Below are 18,698 nucleotides of genomic sequence, written 5' to 3'. Positions count from 1 at the left end.
TTATAGGTATTTTGAACTGCACCCAGAAGCTCACAGGTAATAGGCAGTTTGCAAGCAGAAGCATTATATGGATGTAGTACCAAGATATGTTCGTAACTGCTTGCAGTGCTATATTCTAGAAAAGCTGTAGTTTTGAGTCATCTCTAAATGTAGGGTGCTTTATAATAGGCCGACTTAAGTTGCGAGTCCTGAAAACGGACTCTCTATTCACAAAAGTGCATAGGTAATGTACCAGGTGGATTTGTCCAAAGACTTTTCTGGCCACAGGTGCCACTTGCTTTTTTGAGAGTAATTCACTTCTTCCACAACTCTGATGCTACAACCCGATCTTCTATGCCACATGAGGGGAATGTTAAAGTCTCCAATATCTATCAGATTCCATTACCAACCTGCATCAAAATTGGGGTGCGAGGAGACTGGTATACCAAAACAAACCAACTGCTCCCTAAAATCCAACTTGACAATCCTAGCTCTGAAGGATTTTAAGACTTCCTAGAAAATAACCACTTCTTCTTCCCCCGTGGGGCTATAGCTGCATTCAAAAGCCAGGTGAGCATATTTCTAAGAGGGAAACACCATCATCTGGACTCACATTGATTACATGTGCAAGGTCTGCCATCTCACCTGTGGAAAGAAAAATATTCAGGGTCCAGTCCAAGCTGGGAACAAACAAAATGGAGACCACTTTAGAAAGAAGATTGTGTTTTATTGAAGAGGAGAGCCAAACAGAAAGATGGGCCTGGGAAAGCTGACAACATGTAGTTGGGAGTGGTGAGTTTTTAGATCTTAAGTTTTTGTTTGGAGTTCTTCCTGTTTGAGGCTTTGAATTTCCTGTGTCATGTACTTTGACTTGAGTCTGAGTGTGCCCTTTTGGCATTGGTAGGTTAATCCTATTGTTTCCTGTCCTTAGAATTTGGGTGGGGGTATATAGATTTTAGGAGTCTTTGTCTTCCTAATTTCTTCAGTTTCTAGCTGGAAGGCTCAAACCTTTCTGAAAGGATTATTGAATTTGCATTTCTAAAAACTGGCCTCTGCTGAGTTTTCTGTTTGGGGGAAGAGAGGCTGGGGCTGGTTTTTGTCTCTTTTTTTAAGATCTTCTCCCTTATTCCTTTGGGGAAATATATTCTGCCTTTTTAATATTCCTCCAAATATTTCTTTCTCTGGATTCTTCCCATACACTCATGAAGTTATCCTTGAAACCGTCAATCTGGCTTCTGTTTAATTTCCTCGTGTTGCCTTCTCCCAAGATGCTTTTTCGATTTCCCAGTCTCGCTCACAGGCCCAGAATTTTCTAGCCTTCCCTCCACTACAAATAGGTTAGGCTCTGCTTAACTTTCTAGACCTGGTTTGTTTTGCATTGCCAAATTGCCTTTGCCAGTTTAACACACTGAATTTACCGGCCTGTAACGTGCGGCTTGTAAAAGTATTACTCAACAAATTTCCGGAAGACAAACTTTATCAATAGTCTTCACTATCTACCGAAACCTTATATCTCTGTGGTGACCAAAGCCAAAGAGTTCAGGACGGAGACGTTTCTCAGCCTTTTTATGCCACGTTGTTTTTAGAGGCGCCTCGTGGTTTTTTTTTTTTCCCCAAGAAAGAAGACGGCATGAAAGGTTGCTCTAATAAAACAGCCAATATTATTCTTTCAGCTACTTCCTTCATAATAATTTCACAAATAACTCAAAAAAGGCGCTGAACACCCGCCAATACCTCAGTCCTATACCTCACACGATCACAGAGTGCGTTCCCGCCCCGGTACCGTAGATCCCAGACTCCGCCGTTATGACGTGACGTTCATTAAACTGTCTCCTTGCTACCCGCCTCTTGAGCCCGGGCTCCCAATCAACGGACCAATCAGCACGGCGCTAGGGCAAATTCTATTATGTCTTCATTTTTGTCTGGGACTCCTGAAAAATCCCAGTCTGCAGTTGGTGCATTCTGGTTTTTCATTGGTTACCGTCATCGTCGAAGCCCTGCCTCTGAGTTTCTTGCCGGCTTGTCGATTGGTAAATAAGCGGCTGGAAAGCTTTGTCCTGTCAGAGGGCCTTTAATAAAAGGACTGGGACCAATCACGGTAGCTCTCTCTTTCGGTGCAGTCAGTTTGAAACTGCCAGGCTTTTGCTGGGGAAAAGAAGAGTGGCGGCTGCTCCTCAGGTGAGAAGGGGGCGCCTGGTTGCGACGTTGGGGAGCTGGGAAATCTGAATGAGGCGCAGGAGAGAAAAGGGGCGTAACTGGGACGCAGAAGGTAGGACAGATGATCCTCTTCTCACTTCTAGAGTTTCCTGCATTTAGCTGGTATCTTCCTAAACCTGGAATCTTTTTTTCAGTTTCTTTCTTCTTGCACTTCCTCGCAGGCGCAACTCACTCGTGGAATTGTTCAGATTGAATCGAACGAAAGGGCGTTAGAGATGTGCTGACCTACATTTACGGGTGGGAGGCATCAGGCTGGGAAGGATGATTTCCTCATCAGGTCAACTTTTCTTTCTAGATGTAAGCCAATCTATAAGAGCAAGTATAACAAAGCCATAGTTTTCCAGACCCCGAGCACCAGTTTCTATTACAGGTAGTCCTCAACTTACACCCATTTGTTTAGTGATTGTTTGAGATTACAAGGGCACTGAAAAAAAAGTGACTTAAGATCAGTTACTTATGATCATTGTAAAATCCCCATGGTCACATGATCAAAATTTGAAAGTTTGGCAACTGGCTTGTACCTATGACAGTTACAGTATTCCAGGGTCATGTGATTATCTTTTGCGACCTTTTGACAAGCAAAGTCAATGGGGAATCCAGGTTCACTGGACAGCCATGCTACTAACTTAACAACTTCAGTGACTCACTTAACAACTGTGGCAAGTAATGTTGTAAAATGGGGCAAAACTCACTTAACAATTGTCTTGCTTAGCAATGGAAATTTTGGGCTCAATTGTGGTCATAAGAAATGATGGGAGCTGTAGTCCAGTCATTCATAAGCATATCATTCTCTATCTGGATGTATGAGTAAGACTGGGAATCCACTTCCTCCAAATTGCAGTTCTCAAAACACAGCAAGAAAATATAGAATGCAAGTTTGTCACAAGAGTATAATTGTCAGATAAATGGCTGTATCGATTGCTTTGCGATTTCAAATTCTCAGATAAAATACTGTTTGATAATGTATCGATTCATGTCCAGAATGCCTTTGTAGAATCATGACTTTCTATTTCACCTGTTGAGATGGTTGCCAAAGTGACCTATCTTACGCAAACATGATTTTCCTTCTTCTCAACTGTCCTTCTTTGAGAGAAGTGTTAAGGACATTCATTTAACCTAGTAAAAATTGTTGCCAAATAAATCTGATTCAAATTTTATTTCAGATAAGCATCAACATTTATTAATATAGTTCAGGTGACATAAAATGAATGTTATAGTGAAATAATGCATCACAAAAATTACAAGGAAAAAAGCCCATCCTCATATAAAAACATTTTAAAAATTGTTAACTTAATTGAGTGGTTAACTTTCCATTTTTGTTACTCATATGAAGCCTGAAAAAATGCTAAAAGCTTACTTACAAAGTTGTTATTAACGTAAACATTCTGAATTCGATATTTTTTTTAAGTGCTATATAAAATGTTTCGTATGATGCCCTTTCTCATTTTTTATACTTGTTTTATATCCATCGCAAGCAATATATAGATGATTAGGCTAAAGTTTAAATGAGAGAGAGAGAGAAACTGTGGATACTGTTTTTGTAGGCTACTAATTATTCTTGCATTTGAGTAGGGCTTCCTTTAGATCAGTGAGTTAGTCACTTGTTTAGTCAAAATCTTCAGATTTTTTTTTCCTGGGGTTTAGAACACTGGGCTGCGGCATGCCAGAAACAAGCAAAGCCCCATCCACAGGATGCAGGCAGCATGCGAAACCATGCTCTCCCAGTCCATGGAAAAACAACTCTGCACAGTAGTAATCCATGGTGCCCAAAAGATTGGGACCACTGGTTTTGAAGACACTTTTTGGAGTAATGGAAGTAGAAAGCACAGCTAGTAGAATTCTTCAGATTTCTAACTTGCAGATAATCAGCAGTTTTTGTAGTACTAGGAGCTTTCTGGTTTAGTAGCTAAATATACCATCCTGTAGTTTGGTTACTCTGATGAATAAAGTAAGAACAATGGCTTATTGATCACTAGCAAACCAGATTCAGAAAACAATTTGGTTTTGGGTTCCATTTTCTTGGCTTGTTTTGGAAAATACAAGCCAAACACTCCAGTTACTGATTGCAAGTAAAGTTCATCTTCTGGAACTTTTTACAGGGAGTACTTTAATGCAAGATGTCATCATCTGAAGAGAAAAGCACAAGTCCTATTCTACCAAAAGATTCTGATCGAGGCAGTTCTGTCTCTTCTGATCTTCAGGTAGGCGAAAAATGAATGCTTTTTTCTTGTTTATTTGGAGCTTGCACAACATCTTGTAAACGTAGATCTTAAAAATTATTTCATTTGAAGCTGCAATTTATACAAATGACTTTGTATAAATACAATTTGTATAAATACAATTAATTTGCAAATACTACTGTATAAACAACAGTATAAAATTAATATATTAAATACATTCTTAATAGACCATTATTGAATTCACAGTTGCGTTAACATAACATACTGGTTTAAAAACATTCTTAGTGCCATGAGTGAACACAGTGAGTATTGTGAGAAAAGAGTTCAAAAAAACCCTCCTACGTGGGTGCATCCTTTGTCTGCAGAATAAAAGGTTTTTTCTCTAATGGCTGAACGTAGACAGGTACACTTCGGTTGCTGGATGGTCCCTGCTGTCTGCCTGAGTTCACCATCAATCTTCACCCAGGGCTGCTGTTAGGATGAGTTGCCACCAACCGGGAAACCTTACTTGCATTCCACCTATTTTTCTCTGTACTGCTACTATCATAGCTTCTACTAGGTATGGATACAAGCCAGATGAAAATTAAAAAGAGCATTTAGAGTTTGCCTTTTCATCTTGTTTGCTTCTAGATTTTCAGCCAAGAATAACAACTGAAGCTAAACCTCAACCTTAGCCTAGCAATGCCTAGTTGGTCAACAACTGTTGCCTTGGAAGCTTTTCATGTGACTATTTTTTTTTTTTGAGCTAGTTGTGCTTATTGTTGACTTGCTAACCTTCCTGCCTCTTTCTATTTCAACTGTAATAATGTAAAATAATATAGCAACAATGTAGCTTGTGTATTTTTTCCTTCTGTTTATGTCCAGTTCTCAGATGGAAGCAAAACACATATGCATGACCTATCTTATTACATATTTATATATGTGCATATACTACTATATTCTGACTGTAAATATGTGTTTCTGTAAGTTACATTTTCCTGTGTACTTGTCATGATGGTGGAATCCATGACTACATCTGTTTTTATGTTAGCGAAAGGATGAAATAGATGAAAGCATCTTATTTTGCTATGAATATTTTTTTTTAGCATGGAAAAATAACAAAGTATTCATGTAGTTTTCAAGCTGGGGAATCTGCTTAAGTGTTCCCTAATCTTAAAAGAAGCTAAATAAAACTGTATAAATATTGACTAGAATTATAGTTCAAAGCTGAACTCAAACTAAAGAATAAAATACAAGTAATGGTAGGTTGCACAAGGTTAAGCCTAGAATAAATAAACTACATTATGTCATAGAATAACTCATTTTGAAGCAGCATTTTGAGATATATATATATTTCAATTCTCTGCCAAGATTTCTGTGATCTAGGTAAACCTTAGGTACATTTATTTGTGTGTGTGTGTGTGTGTGTGTGTTAATTTAACTATATGTAATCTAAATTTTGTTGTGATGTGTTGGTATCTCTTAAGGATAGTACAGTTTGGTAATGGGAGCTTGATATAATTCATTCTAGGCAATTATACATTCTAAACTTACAAGGAATATTTTTGTAGTAACTGCACTTAGTTTCAGCAATGGTGTCAGCCTTTTGAAATGAGGGAAATATTTCTGACAAAGCTTATATACTGATGAATGAAGCTGCCATGGTCTTTTTCTCTTTCCACAAGGCCACAGGAATCAGCTTTCATTACAGAGTAAGGACTGTAGAAATACAAAAAAATAAAACCCATTCTTCTAATTGTCTTGAAATCCTTTCTGACCATGAGAGCTTTGGCCCCTGACTATTTAATAGTTCTGTTTTACTCATTCTTATCACTTTCATACACAGAGGCTTTTGAAACTCTCCTATGATTTGCTGAAGAAGAAGCGCATATTATTTCAACATTTTATAACTGTGATATGATTTGGCAATCAAGCAGCATCATTTTCTTAAATATATTTTAATTAAAACAAAGACAAAAAACTGGGAATATGGCCAGTGAAATTAGTGGGTATATCATAAGGAGAAATAATTATTCTCTACTTTTGGAGATCATATACAGCAGTGGTGGCAAACCTATGGCACGCGTGCCAGAAGCGGCACGCAGAGCCCTCTCTGTGGGCATGCACCGTCGCCTCAGCACATGTCTCTAAAAGTTCGCCATCACTGGCCTAATGCCAGCCAGCCTGGAGCCACCATTGGGGAGCCCACCATCCCACCCGCCAGAGACCCCTTGGATCTCTCCCAATCCTGCCCAGCTCCCACAGGTGTCCCTCCCCATAAACAACATCAAGGTGGCCACGCCCACCCCGGCCATGCCCACCCAATCTGCCATGACTACTGCAGCCACACCCATCCAGTGGCCACACCCACCCAGTCTGCCAAGCCCACTGTAGCTGCGGTCACCAAGTGGGCACACCCACATGGCACCCGACGATACATAAGTGGGTTTTGGGTTGCAGTTTGGGCACTCAGTCTCTAAAAGGTTTGCCATCACTGATATATAGGAAATGGCAGTATTGTTCAGAGTTCTTTCCATTCTGGAGCAACTTTTTTTTTCCAAATTTGCCCTATTTTTGACACAAATAATAGATTTTATGTTTTGGAGATTACACATTACTATAGGAACATAACATCAAGAAATGTTTCCTTGCTATTTTAGATAAGCTTTAATTTAAAATTATTCTTTTGTTACCCAAATGGATGTATTTCTTTGCACTTGCCAAAACAATGACTAAAAATAATTAAAAGTGATAATGTGTATCTGATGAAATGAAACAATTTGTGTCTTTTATTGTAAAATAGACATTCTATGGAACATTCTATTTGTACGGTGAATTCTGCTGCATTTCTATTGGAATATTTCATCTTGGCAAAATATACCTTTATCTACAAAATGTTGATAGAGATTATTATTGTAGTCATATTAATGGTTCTATCATATATAATGGTGCTAATTATACACCCATTTCAGAAAGTTTAACTACTCATGCTTTTTGCTACAGGGCTTATAATGTTGGCTCTTACTGAAGTTCAAGATAGACACAATAGAAGTAGCTCTCAACTTACAACCATTCGTTTAGTGACCTAAATGACAAAGGCACTGAAAAAAATTTATGACCATCTTCCACACTTACAACCATTACAGCGTCACTGTGGCCATGTGATCATAATTCAGATGTTTTGCAACTAGCATGTATTTATGACAGTTGCAGTGTTCCAGGGTTATGTGATCATCTTTTTCATCCTTCTGACAAGCAAAGTCAATGGGGAAGCCAGATTCACTTAACAACTGTTGTTACTTAACAACTGCAGTAATTCACTTAGCAACTGTGGCAAGAAAAGTTGTAAAATGTGGTAAAATTCACCTAACTGTCTCATTTAGCAATGGAAATTTTGGGCTCAATTGTGGTCAAAAGTCGACAACTACCTGTATATAGTTGAAATGCAATGTTTTGGATTCAGTTCCAAAAGTGTGTTCAGAGCATGCATGAGTATAGCAACTCATGCAACTATTTGCAATTATTAAAACCCATCATCTTTTTTTTTCTGGGATCACAGGCAGCTGCATAGCACCTGCTTTAAAGAGGTGCTGCCAGATCCAATGCAATGCTTGTGCTCCAAAGTACCTTTTCCAAAATATTTTTGAAGCACTGTAAAGGTACTTCTCCAACTTATGACCGTAATTAGACCAGAACTTACATTGCTAAACAAGGTGGTTGTTAAATAAGTCATGACTGATTTTATGACTGTTTTTGCTACAATTGTTAAGTGAATCGTGATTGTTAAATAAATCCAGCTTTCTTCATTAATTTTGTTGGAAGCCAGTTGAGAAGGTTGCAAATGACAATCGTGTGACTCCAGGACGCTGCAGCCATCATAAATACATGTTGATTGCTAACTACCCAAATTGTGATCATGTTACTGGGGATGCTGCATGGTTCTAAGCATGAGGACCAGTGTTAAGTCCCTTCGTCAGTATTGTTAAATGATTAGTTATAGGTCAAGGACTACCAGCATAGTTCAACCTTACTACTGCTTCTGTAATTATAAATTAATCCTTTGATTTAATTTTCTTAGTATATAATTTGATGAGTTAAGTTTCTTCATGTACAATTCTGAAAACGAAATTGAGATTGTTATTACTTGCATGATTAAATCAGATACAGGTAGGTTTGTTTTTCTGTTTACCAAATCTATCTATAGAATATCATGAAGGGGAAGGGAATATCTAATGATAATATCTCAGAAATTGAATAAGTTCTTACTCAGCCTTCCATCCTTCCGGGGTAGGTAAAATGAGGACCCAGATTGTTGGGGGCAATGTAAATATATATATATACATTGCTTACTGGTGTACACCGCTTAGAGAGTGCTTGCACTTAAAGCGGTATATAAGTCTCATAAATAAATAAATAAATTCATGAAAACATGAACAGAATTTAAAGAATTGTGGTTTGGGCAATACTAATAGAGCTCTATGTATTTTGAGAATAATTAGGAAGAGGTCCTTTGGCATTCATGTGGGTTCAGCACATCTTTGATATTCATAAAAGCAGGCTATTTTCAGGCTTCTGTGTAACCCTTTCCAGTCTAGCTCACAGCCCCAATATTCCCTGTAAGCTTTCACCTTTAGTAAAATAATTTCTGAAACAGAAATTATTTCAAGAGTGTTCCCTGCCTTAGTAGTAAGGGGTAAAGTTGTTCTATGTTTTGCATTTGATTCTAAACAAAAAAATTTTTGGAGTCCAAAGACTGCACTTATCTTCAGCTTTTTAAAGTAGCTACATTGTTACCTGAGATCATATGGAGTTCATGAGCCCTAGTGGTGCAATGGTTAGCCAGCAGTACTGCAGGCTACTTCTGCTGACTCCCGGCTGCCAGCAGTTTGGCAGTTCGAGTCTCACCAGCTCAAGGTTGACTCAGCCTTCCATCATTCCAAGGTCAATAAAATGAGCACCCAGATTGTTGTGGGCAATATGCTGACTCTGTAAACTGCTTAGAGAGGGCTGCAAAAGCTCTGTGAAGTGGTATATAAGTCTAAGTGCTATTGCTATGATCATAAGGAAAGACATAGCTGCTTTGAAGAATTACAGACAAGAGCAACATAAATTTTCCTCATATTCTGAAGCACCATTTTCAAACAATTTTTGAAGCTTTGCACATCCTTAATATGTAAAGAGTTATACACTCGTGCTGTTAAACATTTACTTTCACTTAGCAACAAATACTTATTTTTTTTTATGCTAGGATGAATATGAAGAGTTGCTTCGTTATGCAGTAGTTACCCCTAAGTTTGAGCCAACTGGATTGCGACAATCAGATCACATGGAGGTTCATCAGATATCTGCAGGTAACATGTGAAACGAGCTTTTTTTTTTTTTAAAGCATAAAGGCTGGCTTATTTTATAAACAAAGGTGGAAGATCATCCATGCTGAAATTTGATAATTCATGGCAAAAAATAGGGTTTCTAGTTGAATACATTGATGACCTTTTTCATTTTGGTATGTGAACTATTTGGTATATAGTTTATATGTATGCTTTTGAGCTAGCCATTACCCTGAACTATCTATCCACTAGTGAAACTTGCAAAAATTATAGAATGTTATCTTAAACAAAATTAAGCCATGGGTTCATTTGATTCAGTCTCGTCTGTGATAATTGACTGAAGGTCTTCAGGATTTGGAAAGTCCAGAAGATTGGAATTTGATGTCTTGGTATTTATTCTGAGATATTTTTTATTTTACCATCCAACTATAGGTAGATTCTTTCCATAACTTAATTATGTTTTCCAATAGAAATATACTCAACAATTTCTATGATCCCTATACAGTTATTTGTAATTTTCCATTACTGTACAATTATTTATTTTCCATTACTAAGATGCTTTGTTAATTTATAGTAAAATTTACCTCAAAGAGGTCTTGTGGTATAGTTTGACATCTAGTGTATGTGCTGTATTTTTTACAAATATCCTAGATGAAGTATTGTTGGCTAAGCTAGATATAGAATTCTTCATATTGAATCACAGTGTGAATGTGACAGTTTACTTACATGAAAGATAGATATTTAATAACTTGCATAAATTGTTGGGTTTTAGCCAGCAAATCATTTTTGAGGCATTTCTAAAAGTATTAGTTCTATGAATGTCTACTTTTCTCAAATGTTAAATACTACTTTAATTCATCTAAAGACATTCAAAATATATTACCTCATTATAGTACTAATGTTTGTAGCAGCTTTTGTTTAAAATAACACCAGTTTTTAAATTAATTTTCCAAAGAATAGGCAACGTTAGAATGATTTTCAGTGTCAATACTGGCATAGAATCTAAGATTCAGTAGGGCTTAATAAAATGTTTGTTCCACATATATAGTTGTGTAACATTTGCTGTATACTTCAAATGGACATAATGCTTAACATCAGTTTGACCCAGCTGCATAATGGTAGCCCTGGACCCTGACTGGAATTCCAATTTCTGCTCTTGGTTCACAATTTAGATTTGCATAAAAAGAAAACTTATTTGTTTGTCCAGGTAATAAAAAATAAGCCTAAAGAAAAACTCTTCCTTCAAGGAACCTATCCTCTGTAAAAACATTTATTTGCTTGGTCATTCATTCATTTTGCAGATTTATACCGCTGCCCGTCTTAACTAACTCTAGGTGGTTGACAGAAATCTAGATAAAAACAAAAAAATGTGAAGCATCCCCAATTTAAAAATGATTGGACATCTCACAACTGGTGCCAGCATACCTGTCTGGAACTATGAAACTGCCTTTACCCACAGCTTTTTTGGCTGTTCTACTCTAAGTGCCATGTATATATATGTTATGAAAACAAGTATTGACTTGGCAATAATGTTGTTTCTGCCCATTAGTAAAATAGTAGGAAAGTGATTACATATGTCCATTTATAATTAAGTAATTATATAATTAAATCACAGTCTGCACCCAAAACAAGTCCTCTAATCTGGAGCTAAAAAGGAAAGCAAAGAATTGGTTATGACTGATTGTAGAGGTACAGTATGAAATTAGTCCATTAATCTACATACCTAATGGAAGCAAATGTTCTTCCCTGAACAAAGAGAATTCATGTCTAAATATACTATATATAGTATAAAAGGATTGTATTAAGTAGGAAGGAAAAGGACATAGCTGCCACAAATTTTGGCTTTATTATCAAGGCCAGCTCAAATTCTTAATCTTCCTTAGTCCTCCTTATACCTAAGTAGTTGCTTTTTCTTATATTATTGTGTATTATATTTTATCACATTTTCTGTTCAAGAAATTTAATTTTTTATACCATTTACCCCACCCAAGTAAAAGATGGGAAGTCTAGGACAGGGGTCCTCAACCCCTGGTCCATGGACTGGCACCAGGTCATGGCATACCAGCAACTGGGCCGTGCAAAGAAGTGAAGTCCCATCCGCTGGATGCAGACAGAACACGAAACCACGCCTCCTCTGGTCCGTAGAAAAATCTTTCTCCACAGAACCAGTCCCTGGTACCCAAAGGCTTGGGGGCCTCTGGTCTAGGACTACAAAAGACAGATGGCCCAAAGTTACCCTATAACTTTTCATGACTGAAACCTATCCTCTTCCAGACCTAGCTTGATATTTTGATTTCCACACAAACCTAGTTCCTAGATTGTACTAAATATTCCCAGTTTTTTCCCCTTTACATATTGAATCTGCAGACATTTCTAAATAAATCTCACCTTTATTTTGTGCTTAATATAAAAAATGATGAGTAAAATAGAAAGTTTTGCATTTTTTGAAAAGAACTCTTACAATTATGTCGTTAATAATGATGTTCCACATAACTACATATATAAAAAATATTAGAAATAGAGTGCTGACTGAGGAACTAGCATGGCTGTTGAAATGCAGCTTCTTAATAGTATATTGCAGAAACTGCTAAGATTCAAATAATGGGAAGATTCTAGAATTCTGAGTATTCTAAGAACAGTGTCAAGACGTCTTGACACTAATGAGAAAAACAGTATTTTTCAAGGCTAGCACCGATCAGCTTCATATTTAAACCCTAACCTATTATGATAAATTACTGCCAAAAAATTGTCTATTTCCTCTTCTCTGAAATCTTCTGGAGATGTAGCTGCAGAGTTGTCAAGTACTAGAGGTAACAATACTTCTCTGCTTTAATGGGGATGTTGAGGACTAATTACCATTCTCCTACGTGAGTCTAGCACAGTCTTTGTTGGTTAAATACTTGTCCAGACTTAAGACTTAAGTGTGGATGAAGGTGTCTAGCCTATGGTGAATGGAAGGCAGAAAGTCTTTGAAATAAAATGTGTGTTTTGAGAGGACCAACTATGGAAAATCATTATATTCTTCAGGTTTGCTACATGTGTTTGTTGTAGGTGTTTGGGGGTTATCTATTTTTGGAAATAATAGGCTTGAATGCAAAATAGCCTACCATAGAATATATTGACCAAATGTCTGTTGTTACATTCAGACATACAGGATGTTCTCTTATTGATTTGGTGTCTCTTACGTTTGTGAATGATTCTGGATTGCATTGTATTATCCATCAGTGTTAGGTTAGGTTCAAAGCCATATTCCTTATCATTCAAATGCCTGATAAAATGCCATTTGTGCTCCCACACAAATGTATGCTCAAGAAGGGCTTTAAGGATAGAAAGTGAGGAATGTAGACAGATTAAACGAAGAATGAAAGTAGAAAATGATAGTTTTGAAAAGATCCCAGCTAGGTAAATAGATTGCATTATAACCGATTATATTTTCAATTTTAGGAAGCCCTTACATCTCAGGGTGTTTTTACCTTTAAAAATGGTTTGGAAAATTGTGATGCCATCATGTTTTGCTGCCTGATTTTCTCTGGTACTTTTCATTTTATGAGGTAAATCATAGATTGTAGACCTTCTAGTTGATTGAGCACGTAGAGAAATTGATACCTGCAAAAATTTAAATTGAATAAAACAACAGTCTATGGATTAGATGCAGTACATTTTGAGAGGTGGCTGTACCGGTAGTTACTAATCAAAAACCTTCACTTTAATTTAGATTTAAGGATAATTATATTTAAAACAAGATGGGGGGAAATCAGAATAAAGTATACCATAATGTTAAATCTTGCATTTGAATGTTTTAGCACTTAGTTAACTAAATCTCAAAATTTGTGCTCCAGTAGCTGCAGTGGCACATGTGTGGCTGTTTTGTATTGTTTCTTACTAAGGTGATGATATTCCAGTAAGGAGGACTTGTGTTTGAGTGAATCTGTCCTAAAGCTTGACCTTTCTCTGAAGTACTTTATCAAACTTGTGATAGTGCTATTGTCTACAATTGGCACTTATTAAAATGGCTTTTTTAAAATTGCAAAATACTATTAGAAAGATTTTCCATTCAGGAAGGACCAGTTGATTTAGAGTAATCATGTGAGAAATGTCTCACATAATCGTGTATCCCCATTTCATATAAACTTGATAAGTAAAATAGGATACACTTTCTTCATGTAAATATTGCTGCGTGGTTGCAATTTTGCTACTTCTTGCTTCTATTCATGCCTGTATTTCACTCTCACTGCAAGTAATAAAAGTCTGTGTCTGTTTCCCTAGAATCGGATTCCTTTTATAGCTACCTTCTTTTCTCTTTTTTTGTACCTATTGATAGGTGGCATCATCCAGTTAGGTATTACCAATTGCTAGCACTAATATTAAAACAGAAGAATTCTGATCAACGGCGTGAACAGTGCAGAGCTGAGTATTTGGTTCTGCCTGTCTAAATATAGCCAGTCTTTTTTATCTGAAATAGGTAAGAGTCCAGGAATGAGTGACTACAGGCATGAAAGTGCAGGAATGAAATGGAGGTGCCATGGAAGAACCCCAGAACTTGCAACATCTAGTCGAACAACAAGAATAGAAGGTATAACTACTAGGACAAGAAAGAGGATAGCCTTAAAGGTTATGCTAGCTTAAGACAGACGTGTCATACACAAGGTCCGTGGGCTGAATCTGGCTGCCATGTGGTTCTGTCTGGCCCGGGGACCTGCTTTGGAAACAGCAAAGGACCGGCATGCTGCACCTTGGCCCAGCCCAGGCCGACCTGGTGCCAGCCATCAAAGCCAGAACGTGCTCAGCCTTAGATCCACAGGGAAGCCCTGGAACCAGCGATGGATGCCCTGCCCCCTGGGTGAACACACAAGTCTTGCTCCGCAGGCTGACTTCACCCAGGATGCCAGCGCTGGTCGTCTCCTGTGCACACACCCAGGAGGTGGGGCAGAGGCAGCGAGGGTGGCTCCTTGCTGGTTCCAGGGCCACCCCATGGATCTAAGGCTGAGGGCGTTCTGGCTTTGATAGATGCAACCAGGACGCAAGACAGGACTTTATCGACAATCCAAGTTCATTGGTATTCTTGAATTGTGAACTCTTAGGAAAGTATCCCCTCCTTGTGTGTTGCAAACAGCCATTTCCAGTGGGGAAAACAGGACAAAGAAGAGTGTGTGGGGAGGGGAAATATTTTCCTTTGCTATATTTCCAGTCTGAATTAGACCATGGCAGGATCCCCATAGGAGAGCTCTTTTAAGGATTATGTATTAATAGAAAAGCAACTAACTTATCCTTCCGGGGTAGGTAAAATGAGACCCAGATTGTTAGGGGCAATGTAAATATATATACATTGCTTACTGGTGTACACCGCTTAGAGAGTGCTTGCACTTAAAGCGGTATATAAGTCTCATAAATAAATAAATGCTAAAGCTGTTGCACATAAAAAACAGAGGAGCTCTAATCAACTATCACAGCTACCATTTTGACAGTTTTGCTGTACTGTTGTCTGTGGGTGCCCCCACTAAATGGAAGCATGGGATAAACAGCCTGGTTTCTTCTATTTTTTAAGTGGCCACAGACTACTAGCAAAAGTGGCATTTGATCACAAGGCAAGGAGGCATCGAGAAATGTTTTCCCTGTTGAATTTGAGCATCCATGAAGGGAAAGGAAAGGAGAAAGGGAAAGAGGAAAAACAAACAAAAAGAAGGAAAGAGGGGAAGAAAAAAGAAGGAAAGGGAGGGAAGAATGAAGATAGATTATAATGAGAAGGGTCTGAGGGAAGTCCTACCTTAGCACTGCTGCCCTTTCATTATCCCCTTGTCTCCTCCTCCTGACCTCTCCTGGTGGTCTCCCATCCTATCGCTGAGGATGCTTTGGTTACAAAGCTGGGTCTCCTCGCAGGGAGAGGGAGTGGGCCTCTCTCTGACCCAAACATTTTGCCCTCCCGCATACACCAGGAGCAACTTGGCCAATGAGAATGAGCCAATCAGCAGCAGCCTTGAGGAGGTAAGTGCAGCCGGCGCCCCCTTGGGAAACGCTGGACTGGGTGCTTGCCCTCCAATGCCCAGGGCTTCAGGCAGCTTGCATCACTGCGGGTCCTCTGCATGGTCTCTGGTGGACAAGGGTATAGTGTTCACCCTGGTGTCTCCTTCCTCTGCTCGAGACAATGGATCTCCCCCCAACCCCGCCCAGGCCACCACAGGCGCCGCCCAATATGAGCAACACTGAGGTGGCCACCCCAACGCCCACCCCCCAAGGTCAACCACAATCCTGATGCGGCCCTCAGTGAAATCGAGTTTGACACACCTGGCTTAAGATATAAGCCTAATCTGTGGTGATTTGGGGGGGGGGGTAACACATAAATCCCCATAGTTGTAACCTGCATGTATCCATATACACCTGAATTAATGTATGCCTCTTATACCATATTGTCTCACTTAAATCTACTATGGTCTTCAAGTGTATTTACTTGTAAATGTGTACAATTATTATCTAATTAAGTTACTAATTATATGGAATCCTTTTTTATTCAAAAAGCTTCTCTAATGAATATGAAGCTGCCACTACTTTTAAAAATAAGTACAATATTTTATTTTCTTCCCTTTTTGAAAGAAAGGAAAAGTAACAATAAAGAAGCTTATTATATGTATAGCTTTTCTATTCGATGACACACATTTAAGAACAGAATAACAAGAGTGGAAGGGACCTTGGAGGACTTCTAGTCCAACCCCTGCTCAGGCAGGAAACCCTATACCATTTCAGACAAATGGTTGTCCAATCTCTTCTTGAAAATCTCCAGTGTTGGAGCACCCACAACTTCTGGAGGCAAGTCATTCTACTGATTAATTGTTCTCTCAGGAAATTTCTCCTTAATTCTAGGTTGGTTTTGTCCTTGATTAGTTTCCATCCATTGCTTCTTGTCCTGCTTTCAGGTGCTTTGGAAAACAGGTTAACACCTTCTTTGTGGCAGCCCCTTAGATATTGATATTAGATAAATATACACATATTCCTATCGCTTCCTTTATGGCGGAATTTAAGAGACATTTCTTTTACCCAACACAAAACATATATTTAAAGAGAGAACATAACATAAAAATATGTGTATTTTTATAGAAACTGCCAGATGTTAAAATGTATTACTTATAAAAGAGATATTGTATTTAAAATAATTGAAGGTGTTCATGTTAAAGTCAGTTATAGCAAAAAGGTTATTTTTTTATCCCATTAAAGATTAGCAAATTTGTTGTAGCTTAAGTGAGTAAGAAGCCACAAGATAACATTGGGCTTTTGCAGGAGCATTGGGGGTTTTTTAGACACTTTTGTTTTCAGCTTATATTCTGTAAATCCAGCAAAATCTAATACAGTAATACAATATTTGAGACATAGTTGGTTTTCTGTTTTTTATAGTTTCAGCGTCAGTAAAGGAATCAGCTCATATGGATATGGAAGGACTTTGCCCAATCCGTTCAGACGAAACTTCGTCACCAGGGTCCTCATCTAGTCAAAGAGATCTTCAGGGGACATATGTAACTGACATGAGCCTTTCAGATGATAGAGTGACCCATATAGAGAGTATTCTTGATCTGTGGAGTGGCAGTCTTAAAGTAGGTAATTTTTGTACTGTATGTTAAATTCTGCTTTGGATAACCTGGTTCATTGTATCTTATTTTCCTCAGTCTTTGTTCTGGAATATTATACCGCCAAAGAAGTCTCCTTTGACTATGTGCGTATGCCATCATGCGTGTATTTAAAAATAAAATAAAAAAATCAAAGTTAATATAATTATGTTTAAATTTAAAGTTAGCCAAAAAAAAAGGATATGGGTATAAATATTGCTGAGATCTCATGACTGATCACAATCTGATTCTTTTAAAAAATAGCAAAAAATATATATAATTCAGACAATATAAGGTATAGAACAAAGAGAGAGAAGCAACATACCATTTTTCCATCCATTGCAGTTGTTGCAAATTGTTGATCTAAGCCAGTGGTTCTTAACCTTTTTGAACGAATCGCCCCCTTGAGCCAATGAGGAAGTTGTCATCGCCCCCCTCCCCCAACATAACCTCTCAGTCACAACATAGAAAATAATTCTTCAATTTATGTAAACACTTTTTTTGTTTTCTTTAAAATTGTCATCAGGACATATTGATGCAAATAATTTATTTCCAGTCTTTTTCCTATATCTCCCATATTCTGGCCAATGGCGTGCCACTGTATGGGTAGAGGCTGCTGCGCAACGCGCATGAAGATAAGCGATGCGTCTTCACATACTGTACTGTATGTATGGCGTTCTGTACTGAAGCTAGCTGGAGGAACATTTGAAAACAATTCAATCCACTAATAGCGAGCGATCTGATGTTTTTTACGACAGATATACAGCGATTCACTGTACGAAAAAGTCTCAAAAGTTTCCCCAAAACTTCTCGCTCCATCGCCCCCATATCTCTCCCTTTTCGTCCCTTTGCCCCCGCGTCACCCCTTTTCGTTCCATCACCCCCCTGAAAAATGAAATTGCCCCCTGGGGGGCAATATCGCCCAGGTTAAGAACCACTGATCTAAGCTGTTCTTAAGTGGTTTGGATGTCAGGTGGCTAAGAAGGCCCTAACCTTTCCTTGCTTCTTTTGGTATTCAAATAGTTTAAAATGCTTTCATTTTAAGTTACATTAAAGTAACTTAAAGTAATTTTATGCTTAGCAGTTACATATAGGACCTGAAACTCTACAGAACATAGCGTAACTTTAAATAAATATGTACAATATGTCCATACTTTAAACAGAAAATATCTTTCTTCTTTTTTTTTGAAACAAATTTTATTGTTTTTTTAATTCTTAGAACTTTGTTCTAAGAAAATATCTTTCTTCTAATAAATTAAATTTCACCTTGCTTTGATTTTGATATAGTAATGTGTAGAAACTATGAAATAGAGCCACCACCTTCATGTAAGTGGTTACTATTCCTACTATAAAGAAGTATTTTGTTAATTATTGGAACCTATCTTCCCATAATTTAAATTCATAACTTGTGCTCAGCACTCTGG

The 18,698-nt window shown here is 37.9% G+C and overlaps 1 protein-coding gene across 17 annotated transcripts in view; it reads left to right on the top strand.

Moving 5' to 3' along the window:
* Window positions 1-2,022: 2,022 nt before the first annotated feature.
* Window positions 2,023-18,698, top strand: part of POC5 (POC5 centriolar protein) — a 28,322-nt gene continuing 11,646 nt past the window's right edge. For 9 of the 17 annotated variants that reach the window (XM_039364019.1, XM_039364025.1, XM_039364022.1 and 6 more), the window contains exons 1-6: window positions 2,088-2,248; window positions 2,358-2,493; window positions 4,296-4,397; window positions 9,604-9,706; window positions 14,145-14,255; window positions 17,066-17,262. In XM_039364019.1, the coding sequence (XP_039219953.1) occupies window positions 4,314-4,397; window positions 9,604-9,706; window positions 14,145-14,255; window positions 17,066-17,262 (495 nt within the window). In that variant the 5' untranslated portion in view covers window positions 2,088-2,248; window positions 2,358-2,493; window positions 4,296-4,313. Of the gene's footprint in view, window positions 2,249-2,330; window positions 2,494-2,547; window positions 2,567-4,295; window positions 4,398-9,603; window positions 9,707-11,743; window positions 12,493-13,126; window positions 13,234-14,144; window positions 14,256-17,065; window positions 17,263-18,698 lie in introns of those variants that run through there. The other 8 variants (XM_039364011.1, XM_039364013.1, XM_039364021.1 and 5 more) reach the window with 8 other exon arrangements.

Source organism: Crotalus tigris, unplaced genomic scaffold (genome assembly GCF_016545835.1).
Source record: "Crotalus tigris isolate CLP2741 ecotype Arizona unplaced genomic scaffold, ASM1654583v1 scf7180000019642.961951, whole genome shotgun sequence".
In the NCBI taxonomy this organism is placed as follows: domain Eukaryota; kingdom Metazoa; phylum Chordata; class Lepidosauria; order Squamata; family Viperidae; genus Crotalus; species Crotalus tigris.
The sequence above is the reverse complement of the archived record's forward strand: the minus strand, read 5'-3'. Positions and strand labels throughout refer to the sequence as shown.